At 42.2% G+C, this 14,331-nt stretch overlaps 1 protein-coding gene across 2 annotated transcripts; it reads left to right on the forward strand.

Annotated features, from left to right (window-relative positions):
• Positions 1–1,903: 1,903 nt before the first annotated feature.
• IFIT3 (interferon induced protein with tetratricopeptide repeats 3) lies at positions 1,904–14,035 on the forward strand. 2 transcript variants are annotated; one of them, XM_053582566.1, is made up of 2 exons: positions 1,904–2,074; positions 12,094–14,035. In XM_053582566.1, the coding sequence occupies exons 1-2, from the start codon at positions 2,070–2,072 to the stop codon at positions 13,532–13,534; spliced, it is 1,446 nt and encodes a 481-aa protein (XP_053438541.1). In that variant the 5' UTR covers positions 1,904–2,069; the 3' UTR covers positions 13,535–14,035. The 2 variants fall into 2 exon arrangements, with proteins under 2 accessions (XP_053438541.1, XP_053438540.1); XM_053582565.1 differs by lacking the exon at positions 1,904–2,074 and adding an exon at positions 6,325–6,498.
• Positions 14,036–14,331: the final 296 nt, after the last annotated feature.

Consider the following 14,331-nt stretch of genomic DNA (forward strand, 5'->3'; position numbering starts at 1 on the left):
GTGACACCAGAGCACTCTTCTGAGGGTGATAAAGTGAGACTCTGTCTCTAAAAAAAAAAAAAACAAGAGAGAGAGACCCGGAGGGGGAGGGAAAGAGGAGTTGGAGTGAGGAAAAGGAAAGAAAAGTTTAAAAAGTTCAGAAAGGGATTCTAGACAAATGCTCACCTCACCATTAAATGGATGAATTTTGGGCAGGGATTGGAAGATTCCATGGTTTCCCTTCATCTCATTGGGACAAGAGTCCATCTAGTTGGGTCTGACGGTGTATATCTCAGCCCCCCGAGGGGGCTTCTCCCTGTCTTGGGTTCTTGGCACCAAAATGAGAAATCAAAGACCAAAAATAAGAGATTATTCCCAAACATGAATGAAAGGAAACAGAGTCCAGGTTGTATGGACAACTGCGGCCTTTATTTCCACCCAGGTTCAGGTGAGCCAAGTTCAAGAAGGAAGCCAGCACATGAGTTAAGGTGGCTGGGAATTTAAAGGGTCGAAGGGGTAGGGATTGGCACATTTACTCTTTCCTGGGTGGGACATTCATGTACTCATTTCTTCCTGGACAGGTCGATTCTATTTGATTCTATCACTCTTCACTGCAGCTTTCCAGAAGAACGGAGCAGCTTGGTTGATCTTGCTCACTGCCCCAAAACGTAGGGAGCAAAGGTCCCTAAAGGTTTTCTGAAATATCACTGACAGGAAGTGGATTGATTAATAAGAGAAAAGACATACAAATTTATTTAACGTATACATAGGAGCCTTCCAAACAAAGACCCAAAGACACAGGAGAAATTGTCCATTTTAATGCTTAGGTTCAACTAAGTCTGGATAGCCATGTAGAAATATGATTGGACAAAAAGTGTTTGATCTTGTAGGGGCAAGGGGAAACTTGCCCTTTCCCCTAAAAGTTTGCTGAAAGATCAACTCATGATTAAGGCAGATTACCAAGAGAAAGAATTTCTTTACCGTGGGCATGGGGAGAAATAACAGAGTAATAATGCGAGTTCCTGATTTGTTTTCTGAGGAAGTTAGATATCTTTATGTAGGCCTTTAAGAGGGGAGAAAGAAATTAGCCCTTAGGGAGGTTGCTAGGGAGGATGAATAAATAGAGGAGAAATTGATTGACAGATTAACCTGAGAGACAGATGTTTATAATCCAAATGATTAGGGCCAGGTCATTCCCAGCCCACCTTCCTGAAATATTTTGAGATAACAGGATGGGGAGGGGAGTCACCTTTGACCTTCTTATCAGGCCAGTGTAGTTTATGCAGATTGAGGGAAGGCCTCCTCTGGTATTTCTTGAGAATGGCCTTCAATTCAAAATATTATTTATACTGGGGACTCATATGTTAGAGTGAAATTTCCTTAGCTCCTTTATTCTGATGCCAGTAGACTGAGCGGGGGATACACCATAGAGCTGTTTACATTGTTCTTGGCCTCTTTGTGCAGCCTTCCTTTCTTGGTATGCCTCCCACAAGTAAATTTTTTTTTTTTTTTTTTTTTTTGCAGTGTTTGGCGGGGCCTGGGTTTGAACCCACCATCTCCGGTATATGGGCCAGCGCCCCACTGCTTTGAACCTCAGGCAACACCCTCCCATGAGTAAATTTTATGGACTAAAACTACTTTTTTACAAAATAATTTGTAAAGTCTGTCTTATAATGAAGTTTCAGAAACCTCTGCATCAGAATCTCCTAGAATCTTACTAAAAATGCAGTTCCCTGGCCCCCTCCCTAGACTGATGGTCACATTTCTGGGAATGTTTTTTCACATTCTTTCCAACTGTGGTTTCTGGGTCATGGATTTGAATAGTGTACTGTGGCTAAACCACTACCAGTCTCAAGTTTTGAGTTTCCTTTTCCTCCTCTTGCTGATTAAAAAAGGTTTCACTTTCGAGTTTCTTTTCTCTCTGCTAAAGGCAGTTAGGAAACATCAGCTGATGCCTTTCCCCACTCCACCTCCCCCTTATATAATTCTTTCAGCATTGACTCGAGAACCTCTGAGACAGAGAGCTTTCTGAAGAAAAAAACCAGCCTGGTCCCCAGCCTTTCAGAACAGCAGAGAAGCAGACAGCAATCATGAGGTTAGTGAAATAAGAATGCGTAACCACTCTCCTGCTTGAATGCAAATTGTAAGCTGAGGAGCTTATGTGCAGGCGAGTTCCTGATTTGTTCTCTTGCTTTAGGGATTCCACAGGCTTCTACTAGCCTTTATCAGTTTGGGGGCAGGGCATTTTTGTGGGGGGGTGTAATAATTTCTATGGCTCTTTCTGGTGTACATATTCAGTCTCCTGAAGTTTCTCGAACTGTTCCCTGTGTGGAACTATTAGCTAGCAAGAGAGGGGGGCTTGGCAGAAGTGTTACAGCCACTCAAGCACAAACTTTGCTAACTCAAGGCTGGACCTAAGGGAATTACTCTTTATGGGATTTACTGTTGCTGTTTTATTTGAAAACACCAAGTTAGAGACTTTTTTCTTAGAATTTTAAAAAGAACCGTTTATTTTCAGCAGCTACTGTGAAAGATGGAATCAGTACTGCAAATGCAATTCACATAGAGGAGAATTTTGTCCTGAAATGTTTGATCACTTTAAGGTGGGAAGTGGAAGAAACATTTCTTACTGAAGGGCGTTTTTTTCATTTCTTATTATAATGCCCCTCCATAGTTTAGCATTTATTTTTATTGCTGCATTGAATGCTGATTAGCAACAGAAAATAATTTCTCTTCAAAAACATAATGACTGAATCTCTGGTCTAATACTAGTCTAATCTCTAATAATGGCAAGCTAATTGGTGGTTCCCTGGAGGTGGTGAGGATTGAGTAGGAAAGTTCACAAAGGACTCTTTTGGGATGATAGCAATATTTGATAAGGAGATAGTAGTAGTGGTTGCATAGACATAAACATTTGTCAAAGCTCATCAAACTGTATACTTAAATGAATGCATTTTGTTATATATAAAGTATAATCTCAGTAAACTTAATTTTTAAAAATACATATAGACCTGCTAGAATTCTGCCATGGGATAGTATATCAGGGAGAACTAAGAGAAAAAGATGCCTTTTCCACCACACATCTGTGGGGAAGGATTGAGGGGGCATTGCTGGGGCAGGAGGGAAGGGAAAGTGGCTCGCCTGCCCTCAGCCCTCAGGACTTGCAAGTGCTCTGCAGTGTCCCATTAGGGGATAGCATGGGTAAGAGCAGTTCACTGCTAAGTATCAAGTACCCCAGGCTACCCTTTTCTGCAGAATAGGTTCGTGGTCGAGAGTGATGTTCTGCATGAGTGGGGCTGATCAGAAAGCCAGGCTCTGCCCAGCATCTTGGTAGTCAGCCACACGAGAGGCTTTCCGGCGTCCTGTGTCTAGATGTGTCTGGGGCCCCTGGCCTGAGGAGGTCTGAGGCAGCGAGGCAGGGGCTCTGGACTATGCCGGACTGAAGTCCACACCAAGGTGCCCCTATTCTCAGAGGCTATAGGAAGAGAGGCAGGTTGGGTTGCTCTGCTCCAGCAATGCCAAAAATTTCCAAAGGGGAAAATCACCTGGTGAAATGACTCACCCCTGCCAGCTAAAGAGCACCCCCTCTGCCATCCACAGAAGAACTTAAAAGTATAACACTAACATCCTGACCATCCTGGTGGTAACAATTCCTTTGTTATCAGTAGTTGGCAGGCGCTCTGCTAAGCGCTTTTCATGCATATTATCTCATACTTGTATTACTCTCCTATTAGCCCTAGGAAGCAAGAGCTATTATTTTTGTCATTAACCTTATTTTCTAGATGAGTAAAATGGGGCTTAGGAGGGCAAAGTACTTGCCCAAGACCTCACATAGAGAGTTGGTGTTATAGCAGAGTCCTGAATGGAATCACCAAACTCTACTGCTGAGGACCTTCTTCTGGCTCTGTGCATAGAGGCCTAAGATCTCAATGCCATCAGTCACACTCAGTCTAGGGAAGGGTTTGGGATGGGTAAGGCCAAGCTCTCAGGTTTCCTATCTGGAGATGAGGATTTTACTGGATGAAGAGTGCCCAGCAACCTGCTACTGTCAGCCAATATGCAAAAACAGGGATAGGTCCACCAAACTGTTAGAAGGCCAGCAATTCTGGAGGACAGTGAGAGTAGCCTCTCCAAAAGTATTCTATTTTTCCATTTCCAGAATCATGTTTTATACATAAAAGTTCAAAGCAAAGACCACATTAACCCTTATTTTAAATAATAATCAGCATAACCCAGGGATCTATTACAACATTCCAATTCAAAAGTTAATCTTCTAAATCAGCCACTCAAGATAGCCATCTTTAGGGTGGGAGGTAAATTTACAAAAGGATAAGAATGAGAGATGGGTAAAGGTCACTTAGGACCTAAACTGATCGGACCAGCTGTGCTATGTTGGCCCTAGCCTGACTTTCTCCATCTTATTTTCACCACATGTGCTCTCAATTGAGGACAGCTTTTTATTGGTGACCCACCCACCCCTTGGAGTGCCCAGAGCCACATCTTGGATGAAGATGAAGTGGCTTTCTCTAGGGCAATAATTCTTTTAATTTGGATAGAGGGAAAAAGGAAATTCATTCTAGAGGATTTTAAAGATGAAGGAATAAGGCTCATTGATTTAACTTGAGAAATATCCCAAGACTGGGCAAAGACATCACTGAAATCTAGGTGTCCTGTGATCTTTCTTTCCTCCACTTGAGATTTCCTGACTCACTGTCTAATTCCCTTTTTTTTTTTTTTTTTTTTCAGTTTTTGGCCGGGGCTGGGTTTGAACCCACCACCTCTGGCATATGGGGTCGGCGCCCTACTGCTTTGAGCCACAGGCATCTAATTCACTTTTCCATGTAAAAGGCAAAACTAATGTTTAAAATATCTCTAGAACAGCACTTCTTTTTATTTTTTTATTAATCATAGCTGTGTACATTAATGCGATCATGGCGCACCATACACTGGTTTTATAGACCATTTGACATATTTTCATCACACTGGTTAAGATAGCCTTCCTGGCATTTTCTTAGTTATTGTGTTAAGACATTTATACTCTACATTTACTAAGTTTCACATGTACCCTTGTAAGATGCACCCTAGGTGTAATCTCACCAATCACCCTCCCTCCACCCATCCTCTCCCCTTCTTCTCCTCCCTCTCCCCCTTCCCCATATTCTTAGGTTATAACTGCATTATAGGTTTCATATGAATGCCATAAATTAGTTTCATAGTAGGGCTGAGTACATTGGATACTTTTTCTTCTATTCTTGAGATACTTTACTAAGAAGAATATGTTCCAGCTCCATCCATGTAAACATGAAAGAGGTAAAGTCTCCATCTTTGTTTAAGGCTGCATAATATTCCATGGTGTGCATATACCACAATTTATTAGAACAGCGTTTCTTTTTTTTTGTAGAGACAGAGTCTCACTGTACCGCCCTCAGGTAGAGTGCCGTGGCGTCACACGGCTCACAGCAACCTCTAACTCTTGGGCTTACGCGATTCTCTTGCCTCAGCCTCCCGAGCAGCTGGGACTACAGGCGCCCGCCACAACGCCCAGCTATTTTTTGGTTGCAGTTTGGCCGGGGCTGGGTTTGAACCCGCCACCCTCAGCATATGGGGCTGGCGCCCTACTCACTGAGCCACAGGTGCCGCCCAGAACAGCGTTTCTTAAAATGTGGCACTGGGACTCCTGCCACTGAATTCCAGGGTACTTGTAAAAGCACAGATTTCTGAGCCCACCTCAGATTCATTGCACCAGAATCTCTTATTCTGTCAACCTAAAATAACCAAAAGGTTCCGGATCCAGATAAAAGAGTTTATTCAGGTGCTAAGCTTGAGGGTGTTCATTGCTCTACAGTGTCACATTAAGGGATGGGATGGGTAAAAGCTGAGCTATATTGAATAATAGTCACTGATGCTTCTGATGTGGTGAAAAATGAGAATAATTTACAAGTTGCTGAAAAGACTTGTGTTTTCCATGTAACAGCTAACGTGCAGACATAAAGTTTGATTGGCTACTACTATTGATTATATTTAAGAGAGTTGGTTAAAATTCTATTGTAAAGAAGTAACAATCACAAGGTTCTCTCTGTCCAATGGTATTTAGTTTAGGTTTGAACAACAAACAAAACAAACAACGACAGTGGTTAATGCATAACTTTTCAACACAAAGACCAGAAAGCCAACAGTCAGGCAAGTCATTCATGTTAATCTGAGTCGGCTTGCAGAGTTTAACCTTTCTCCCTAGCATACTAAATTTGGAAGGTCCTGAAATTCTACTTTCTTTTCACAGTACCTTTTCAGTCTCTCAAACCACAGTTTCCAAGGCTGTCTGGCAAGTATTCCCAGCCACGGTGAGCTCAGCATCACTGCATCAATTTCACCTTCCTTTCCTCTTTGATAAAAGCACAGACCTAAGGGTTAGCACCCTGGGTGGAAACCTTATCAGCATTTGCTTGGGATGAATAAGCTGGAAATAAAATCAGCCTGGACACTAGCTTTTCAAAATTGCAAGGAAACAGCCATCATGAGGTAAATTGTCCCTGCTTCTCTGACAGGAAATTGGAAATGTCTCACAAATCTTGTTCTTGCATATAACTTCCTGAACTGTGCTATCTTAGTATTTGCTCAGAGATTAAATATTTAGTAATTCAATCATGAACCTACTGTCCCAATTCATGCATGTTTATTTCTGTGGCTCTGTCTGACACAGAGGGAAGTCAGAGTTGAGGGCTGGGAAGAGGTTAGGGGCTTATTGAGAGACTGGAGGGGACACACGTTCACATCCTTTCAGGCTGGTCAGTGAAGGCTGAGACCTGGAGAAAAGTTACTACCCAGTCTTGCTCCCTCTATGATTTCTTATATTCAAAAAGACTCAATAAGAGGTTTGTGGATTTTGTTGTCGTTATTTTACATACATGCTTGTTTCTCAGCAAACATGCTAATGATTCATTCAGTATTGCAAAACTCCGATTTATGATGAGATCCCTTTCACACTGAAATGTGCTTTTTGAGAACAGGGAATATGTCTACCTGAGTCGTCCCCTTACTGAATTGCTAGACCTTCCCTGTGAACTAAGAATAAGGAAAATGTTGCCATCTCTTAGACTGTTCTGCAGACCAGCTGGATCACAGTCAAAGTGAGTGCTCTGTTAGCATGCAATTACTGCATCCTGCATTCTGATATTCTGATGGATTAGATGGAAATAAGATCCAGGAAAAAACATGCATTTTTAAAGAGGACAGCAGATATGTCATAGGCACAGAAGGGGTTGGTTAATTGAAGAGATGCTCCATCTCCAAATTCCCTCTTCCTTAAATGCATACAAGCCTCCTGCATTGTATGTGTGTAAATGGGAGGGAGAAAGCCCCAAGTAGGTTAGAGAAGGGGGTGGTGGTGGGAAGGATGTTAACATGAAACAAAGCTTTCCTGTTTGGGGAGTACTTCAGGAATGGGAAAGTGGCCTTTGGCAATCATTGCCCAAAGTGATGTCTTTTTAGAGAAGTGATTTTCAACCTGTGTGCCGTGGCACACTGGTGTGCTGTGAGAAGTTCTTAGGTATGCTGTGAAATGTTTTAAAGATCATTAATTAAATTATTTTTGAAAGAAGTTCAAAGCACAGTAAATGTATTCTTTCTTTTACTCTTTGTTTTTTTAATTATTAATTTAAGTGTACCATGGAAGTTTAACTATAGGTTCAAGTGTGCGGTGAGATAAAAAAGTTTGAAAAACGCTGTTCTAGAGCCTTACTACTCAGTGTGGTCCAAGTCTGAGAACCTCTGGGAGGCTGTTAGAAAGGCAGCATCCTAGCCCGTCTGATTCCAGATCTACAATTTAACAAGATGTGATTGGGTTCATATACATATTACATATATACATATTAAAGTTTGAGAAATACAGCTCTGGAGAGTTCCTTGGCTTACTTCATGTAGTTGGTGGGAACATAACCAGAACGCCTTTGGTACAAGCTGCCTCTGAGGTTCACTCAAAGCCCCTACTCTTACACTTTAAGAGGGCCTCTTTAGGAGAATTTCAAGGTTCCACTCTAGTAATGGGTTTGACTAGACTCTGGAAGGAGTTGTGGCATCTACCCTGGGGTTTGTGGGTCGTGCCAGCAGGCTATGATGGTCCCAGTAGGTGAGCAGGAGAAGGAGGGGGTGACTAAATAGGTTGATTCTGGGAATTTCCTGAGGACCAGCAGGAACTGGTGGTGACCTTAACTGGGTGGGTTATTTACATCATGGTAGCCTGAGGCCATGGGAAATCTCCATCTGGGCCTGAGGGAATCCTACCTCCCCAAGGCCTTCCATGAGATGCAGACCGTCCAGGTAGGACGGATATTCTGCTCCCCAAGTTTCACCTGAGCCTAGACATTCTTTATTAAGTAACTGCAGCCATCATCTCACCTACCTGCTTGCATTTTCTGAAATATCAGAATTTGATTACTGTTAACTAATTTATGTAGACATATAAGGAGAATGTAATTTTACATGTGAAATAAATTAGTAAGTAAGGAAACCTTGGCAAATGGAGTATTTGTTTTTAAAAAGGCAATAGTATTTTAATACAAGCCTCAGTAACTGTAGGTCTGGAATGCATTTTTTTTTTTTTTTTTTTTTAGTTGAGATCTCAGGACATTCAGTCTAATGTACTTTGCTCGAAGGAAAGATCTGATAACAAATACCTCATCAAATTGGAGATCTTAGGAAGGAAGGCTTAAGAAAAATCAAGGGACCTAAATTCCAATTTTCAATAGGTTTTATAATCATAAAGCCACAGGAATGGTTGGCTACCTTCCTAGATTAACTGTTCAACGTCATCATTAAACATCTTAGCATGGCTAGCTCTGGCATTGGGAACATGGTGGTAGGAATGGAATTTTTCCAAGAGTCCCATACTCTAGGTTCATTCACAGGTCCAGGAATATTGAGTTGCTGTTCTGTTTGTCCTACACTTTCTTGAGTAACCAACATCCTCTGACGCTGATACATCACAAGATGAGAACATGTTTCATCTTGGAGGGGAGAATTTTCATCAGTAAGGGCTTAAAGTTTAGTTTGGTAAGATCCCTCTGGCACATTATTATGTCAAAGCAATTCCTTCTCCCCCTAAAAAAGAGAGAGATAGTGTCTTTAAATCTGCAAGATGATTTCTGAGTTTGTTGAGATAAACACATCCAAAGTCACTTTCATTCTGTGGGTCCACCGGATACCTTCTAGCAATCTTTAGGCAGTGGTTCTCAACCTGTGGGTCTCAACCCCTTTTTAACAATGAAAATACATTGCAGCATTAGGAAGGTTGAGAACCACTGCCTTAGAGTGTTCAGGTATTTTCAGGCACTGCTATGCACCTATAAATCTGCAGACACACTCTGTTGAATAGAAATCCACCTTTTCTTTTCTCCCTCTAAGCTTCCTAATATGTCTATCCATCAGCAGGGTTAATTTATGTTTCAGTGCCTTTATTATGATTTTAGCAGCATAACAGTTATAAACCGATTTGTGCAGTGGTCATCTTCATAAATCACTCTTAGTGACTATTTTTAAATAATTGCTAACTGAGTTTTGACTTGCAGTGGTTCATGTAGGGCATCTGGAATCCCCAGGTGAAGCCACATTGAAAAACTCTAGAATGGAGAGGGAAGATGTTGACATTGCTAGACTCTGGATAGGGAAGAAAAGAAGGGAAGAGACTTCTGATGAAAGAGGCACATGTGTGAAGAGGATATCCAGGCACAGTGGGCAGCTTCCCTTCCTCACTTCCATTGCTTTGGTCTGATTCTGTATGTATGTCTTATTATTCAGCATTTTACATGCAGTCATACTGGATCAGAAATGGTTTAGGTCAGTATTATTGAAGAGCAAGACACCAAGCAGCAGTGTGGGTGCCCGTAAATTGCAAATAAAGTCAGTGGCTCCTCATAGAGTCAAATGTATTCAATTTAAATACCTTCTCCTTATTCTGAGGTCATATTCTACTTACTTCCTCAGTGATAATAAAAATGTTTCCTTCCTTTTCTGTCTTTTAAAATAAAATGTTGTTAAGAATAGAAGATAGATGTCTTTTAGAGATGACTTTCCTTCCCATGTCATAGTGTTGCCAAATACATTGGTAGCCCTATTTGGTTCATAATTTTTTTTCTGAAATCATGCTGGTCTGTGAAATCTAAAAATATAGACAATCCTGGGTTCTATGATTTCTTGAGGTTCTTTCCAATCTTATGGTGCCAAGATTATACTGCCAAGAAAAGAGGAACATAAACTCAGAGTCAGGAAGACATACCCCCAAGGCCCAACCAAATGCAGATGTGGGAATATACTTTGAAAACTCTTGCAACTTACTCAGCTAAATAAGGCAAGTGATCATCCTTCGTGCCTTTCAACTACAAAACATAATTTTTTTCAATGTTGTTTGTTGGTTTCATGCAACAAATTCATTCTTTCTGAGGATTTGGCCTGTGTGGTGGAAGACTACTTCAGTCAGATTCAACCGAGCTTCCATGGTCTGTTTTTGAATCTAGGGACATGGTGGAGATGAGAAAGAGAAGAGAGTCTAAATCACATAATGTGTTGGCAAACATCCCTGAGCTTTCATTTCTTTACATGGATCTTAACAAGACTGAGGCTCTGGAGGCAGAGAGGGCTGAAATAGCTTTCATTTTTCTTAGTATCCCTAATAACTAACAAAGTGACATAAAAAAGTATCCCAGGAAAGTGATATTTAGCTATTAAATAGCTTAACATTCTGTGTGAGGGCTGAGACCTGGCATGGTAATTGAGCAGGACACGCGAGATGCCCACTCCTCTCACTGCAACTGCTTCCCCCATGCATCTGACCTCACCTCCTACACATCTGCTTACGCTGTGTAACGGATGTGCTTTGTGCTTGTCTGCACAGACAGTAGCCATAGAAAAGTGAATCTAGGAAGCAAGAGGAAAACACCTCCACTTCTGTCTAGGAAAACTTAGGAATGTATATTAGAGGAACAGAACCAATAGGATATGCAGACGATTCCTCACTTAAAAAGGTTTGACTTTTAATTTTTCAGTTTTATGATGGTGCAAAAGTGATACAACATTCTGTTTTTCACTTTCAGTTCAACATTCAGTAAATTACAAGAGATATTCAACTTTTTTTTTTTTTTTTGAGGCAGAGTCTTACTTTGTCACCTTCCATAGAGTGCTGTGGTATCATAGCTTACGGCAACCTCAAACTCTTGGGCTCAAGCAATCCTCTTGCCTCAGCCTCTCAAGTAGCTGGGACTACAGGTGCCCACCACAATGCCCAACTATTTTTAGAGACAGAGTCTCACTCTTGCTCAGGCTGGTCTTAAACTCCTGAACTCAAGCTATCTACCCACCTTGGCCTCCCTGAGTGCTAAGATTATAGGCATGAGCCACCACACCTCGTCTGAGATATTCAACATTTTATTATGAAATAGGCTTTTTAATAGATGCTTTTGCCCAACTGTAGCCTAAAATAAGTATTCTGAGCACATTTAAGGTAGGTTAGACGATGCCGTGGTGTATGATAGGTTAAGTATATAAAATGCATTGTTCACTTAGGATATTTTAAAGTTATGATGGGTTTATTGGGATATAACTTCATTGTATGTTGTAGAACATCTGTATATAAAGATTTTATTTTGAAAAATTGGCTTGTGTGTTAATGGAGGCTGAGAAGACCCATGATCTGTTGTCTAGAAGATGGAAACTTAGGAAAATCAGTGGTATAGTCCAAGGCCAAAAGTCTAAGAACCATAAGAGTCAATGCTGAAAGTTCTAGTCCAAGTCCAGCCCAAGGACAGACTAGAAGACTAATGTCCCAGCACAAGCATTTGGGAAGAGAGTGAATTCTCTCTTGCTCTTCATTTTTATACTATTCCAACCCTCCATGGGTTGGATGATACCTCCCCACATTGCATAGAGCCCTCTGCTCTACTCAGTCTACCAAGTCAAATGTTTATCTCTTTGAAAAGCATCCTCACCCAACCCCTGGAATAACACTTAATCAAATATCTGTGGCCCACAGCTTTGATGTGTTTAAGCTGACACATCAAATTAAAGATGATAGGGTGTGGTGCTTGGCAGTGCGCATCACAGTGACCATGTTTATTTTCTCCCCAGTGAGAACACCAAGAATTCCCTGGAGAAAATTCTTCCACAGCTAAAATGCCATTTCACCTGGAACTTATTTAAGGGAGAAAGCGTCCCAAGTGATCTAGAAGACAGAGTGTGTAACCAGATTAAATGTTTAAACACTGAGTTCAAAGCTACAATGTACAACTTGCTGGCCTACATAAAACACCTAGATGGTCAAAATGAAGCCGCCCTGGAATGCTTACAGCAAGCTGAAGACTTCATCCAGCGAGAGCACGCTGGCCAGACAGAAATCAGAAGCCTGGTCACCTGGGGAAACTACGCCTGGGTCTACTATCACATGGGCCGCTTTTCAGAAGCTCAGATTTATGTGGATAAGGTGAAACAGTCCTGCAAGAAGTTTTCAAATCCTTATAGCCTTGAGAGTCCTGAGCTTGACTGTGAGGAAGGATGGACACGGCTAAAATGTGGAAGAAACGAAAGGGCAAAGATGTGTTTTGAGAAGGCACTAGAAGAAAAACCGGGCAATCCAGAATTTGCCTCCGGACTGGCCATCGCCATGTACTGTCTGGATAATAACCCACAGAAACAGTGGTCTGTCGATGCTTTCAAGGAGGCTGTTGACCTGAATCCTGATAACCAGTATGTCAAAGTTCTCTTGGCCCTCAAACTGCAGACGATGAATAAAGAAGCTGAAGGGGAGCAATTGGTTGAAGAGGCTCTAGAGAAGGCTCCTTGCCAAACAGACGTCCTTCGCAGTGCAGCCAAATTTTACAGAAAAAAAGGCGACCTAGACAAAGCTATTGAATTATTTCTAAAGGCACTGGAATCCATACCAAACAATGCCTACCTCTGTCATCAGATTGGATGCTGCTACAAGGCAAAAGCCAGACAAATACAGAATGCAGGAGAATCCGAAGCTCGTGCAAACAGAGAGAAGATTGAAGAGCTACAGCAGTGTGCCTTGGACTATTTGAATAAAGCCCGTGAGAGGGGCCTAAATCCTCTGAACCCAGACTCAAATCTCCCTGAGCTCCTGGAAGCAGAAGAATGTTACCAGATATCCTTCAGTAAGGAGCTTCCTCACGCTGAGAGGCAACAGCTCCTCCAGGGCCACTGCCACAGTCTGGAGCGTGGCAGGGAGTCTGCAGACACCACCACCGTGCAGCAACATTTACAGGGTTTGTCCATAAGTAAAACATCAACCGAGAAGGGAGAGATGAAACAGCAGGCACAGAACACAGCTGAAAATCCACTTCCACAAAATGTACCGAATTCTTGGTATCGTCAAGGATTAATTCACAAGCAGAATGGAGATCTGCAGCAAGCAACCAAATGTTATGAGAAGGAGCTGGGCCGCCTGCTCAGGGACGTCCCTTCAGGCATAGGCAGCTTGCTCCTGTCTGCCTCTGAGCTTGAAGAGGGCAGTGAGGAGACCAGCCAGGGTGCAGGCAAGTCCAATCCCTGAGGACTCCCCAACTCTTGAACTGAGTCAGGAGGCCACGAGGGATAGAGGGTAGGAGGACAGGGGACCCCGACCTGGGAGTCCTGAGGGGGCTTGTCTTGCATGTTGCTCGGAGGTAAATTTTTAGAGAATTGTTTTTTCATGTTCTTTCTCCCCTGTTCCTTCCAGCCACATAGTTATCTAATCAGCTGGTATTACGACTGATCACTAGTAGCAATAATGCTTCAGGCCTATGTGCTGCTGATTACCTCAGTCTGCACTCGGTTCACCACATAACCCCCATTTGTGCCCTCCTTACCAAGGCCGTTAGTGCTGACCTCCCACCCAGAAAATCTTCAACCTTCCTTTTCCCCATCTCAATGCCGTCCAGTCTGCTGGGCCTGGAAGATTCACTTTTGACTAACTTGAAATATCCCTTACGTCTTTCTATATACGTGTGTTCTTGAGAGTGAAACTTTGATGTGTTCTTGATAGCACTGCTACAATAAATCTAAACATTTCAACTCAGAATAGAGGTAATTGTATTGTTTTTGTATGGGACTATTAATTTGCAAAGTCTCACCTACTAGGGATAGTGGGTAATTGCTAAGCCACACCATGCTAGTTTGAAATGTTCACTTTAGCTCCTCCTCAGAGATAACACTGTCCTGCAGCCAGACCATCCTTAGACTACGGAAACTATGATTCTCGTTCCAGCCCAGGAGGCCCAGCTAAACCCAGTGCTCAGTGAGCAGAGCTACAGCTGACAAGGTGTCTGTACATACAGGAATAGATGGGCAAATACCTCCCGACAGAATATG

Source organism: Nycticebus coucang, chromosome 3, assembly GCF_027406575.1.
Source record: "Nycticebus coucang isolate mNycCou1 chromosome 3, mNycCou1.pri, whole genome shotgun sequence".
Lineage (NCBI taxonomy): Eukaryota > Metazoa > Chordata > Mammalia > Primates > Lorisidae > Nycticebus > Nycticebus coucang.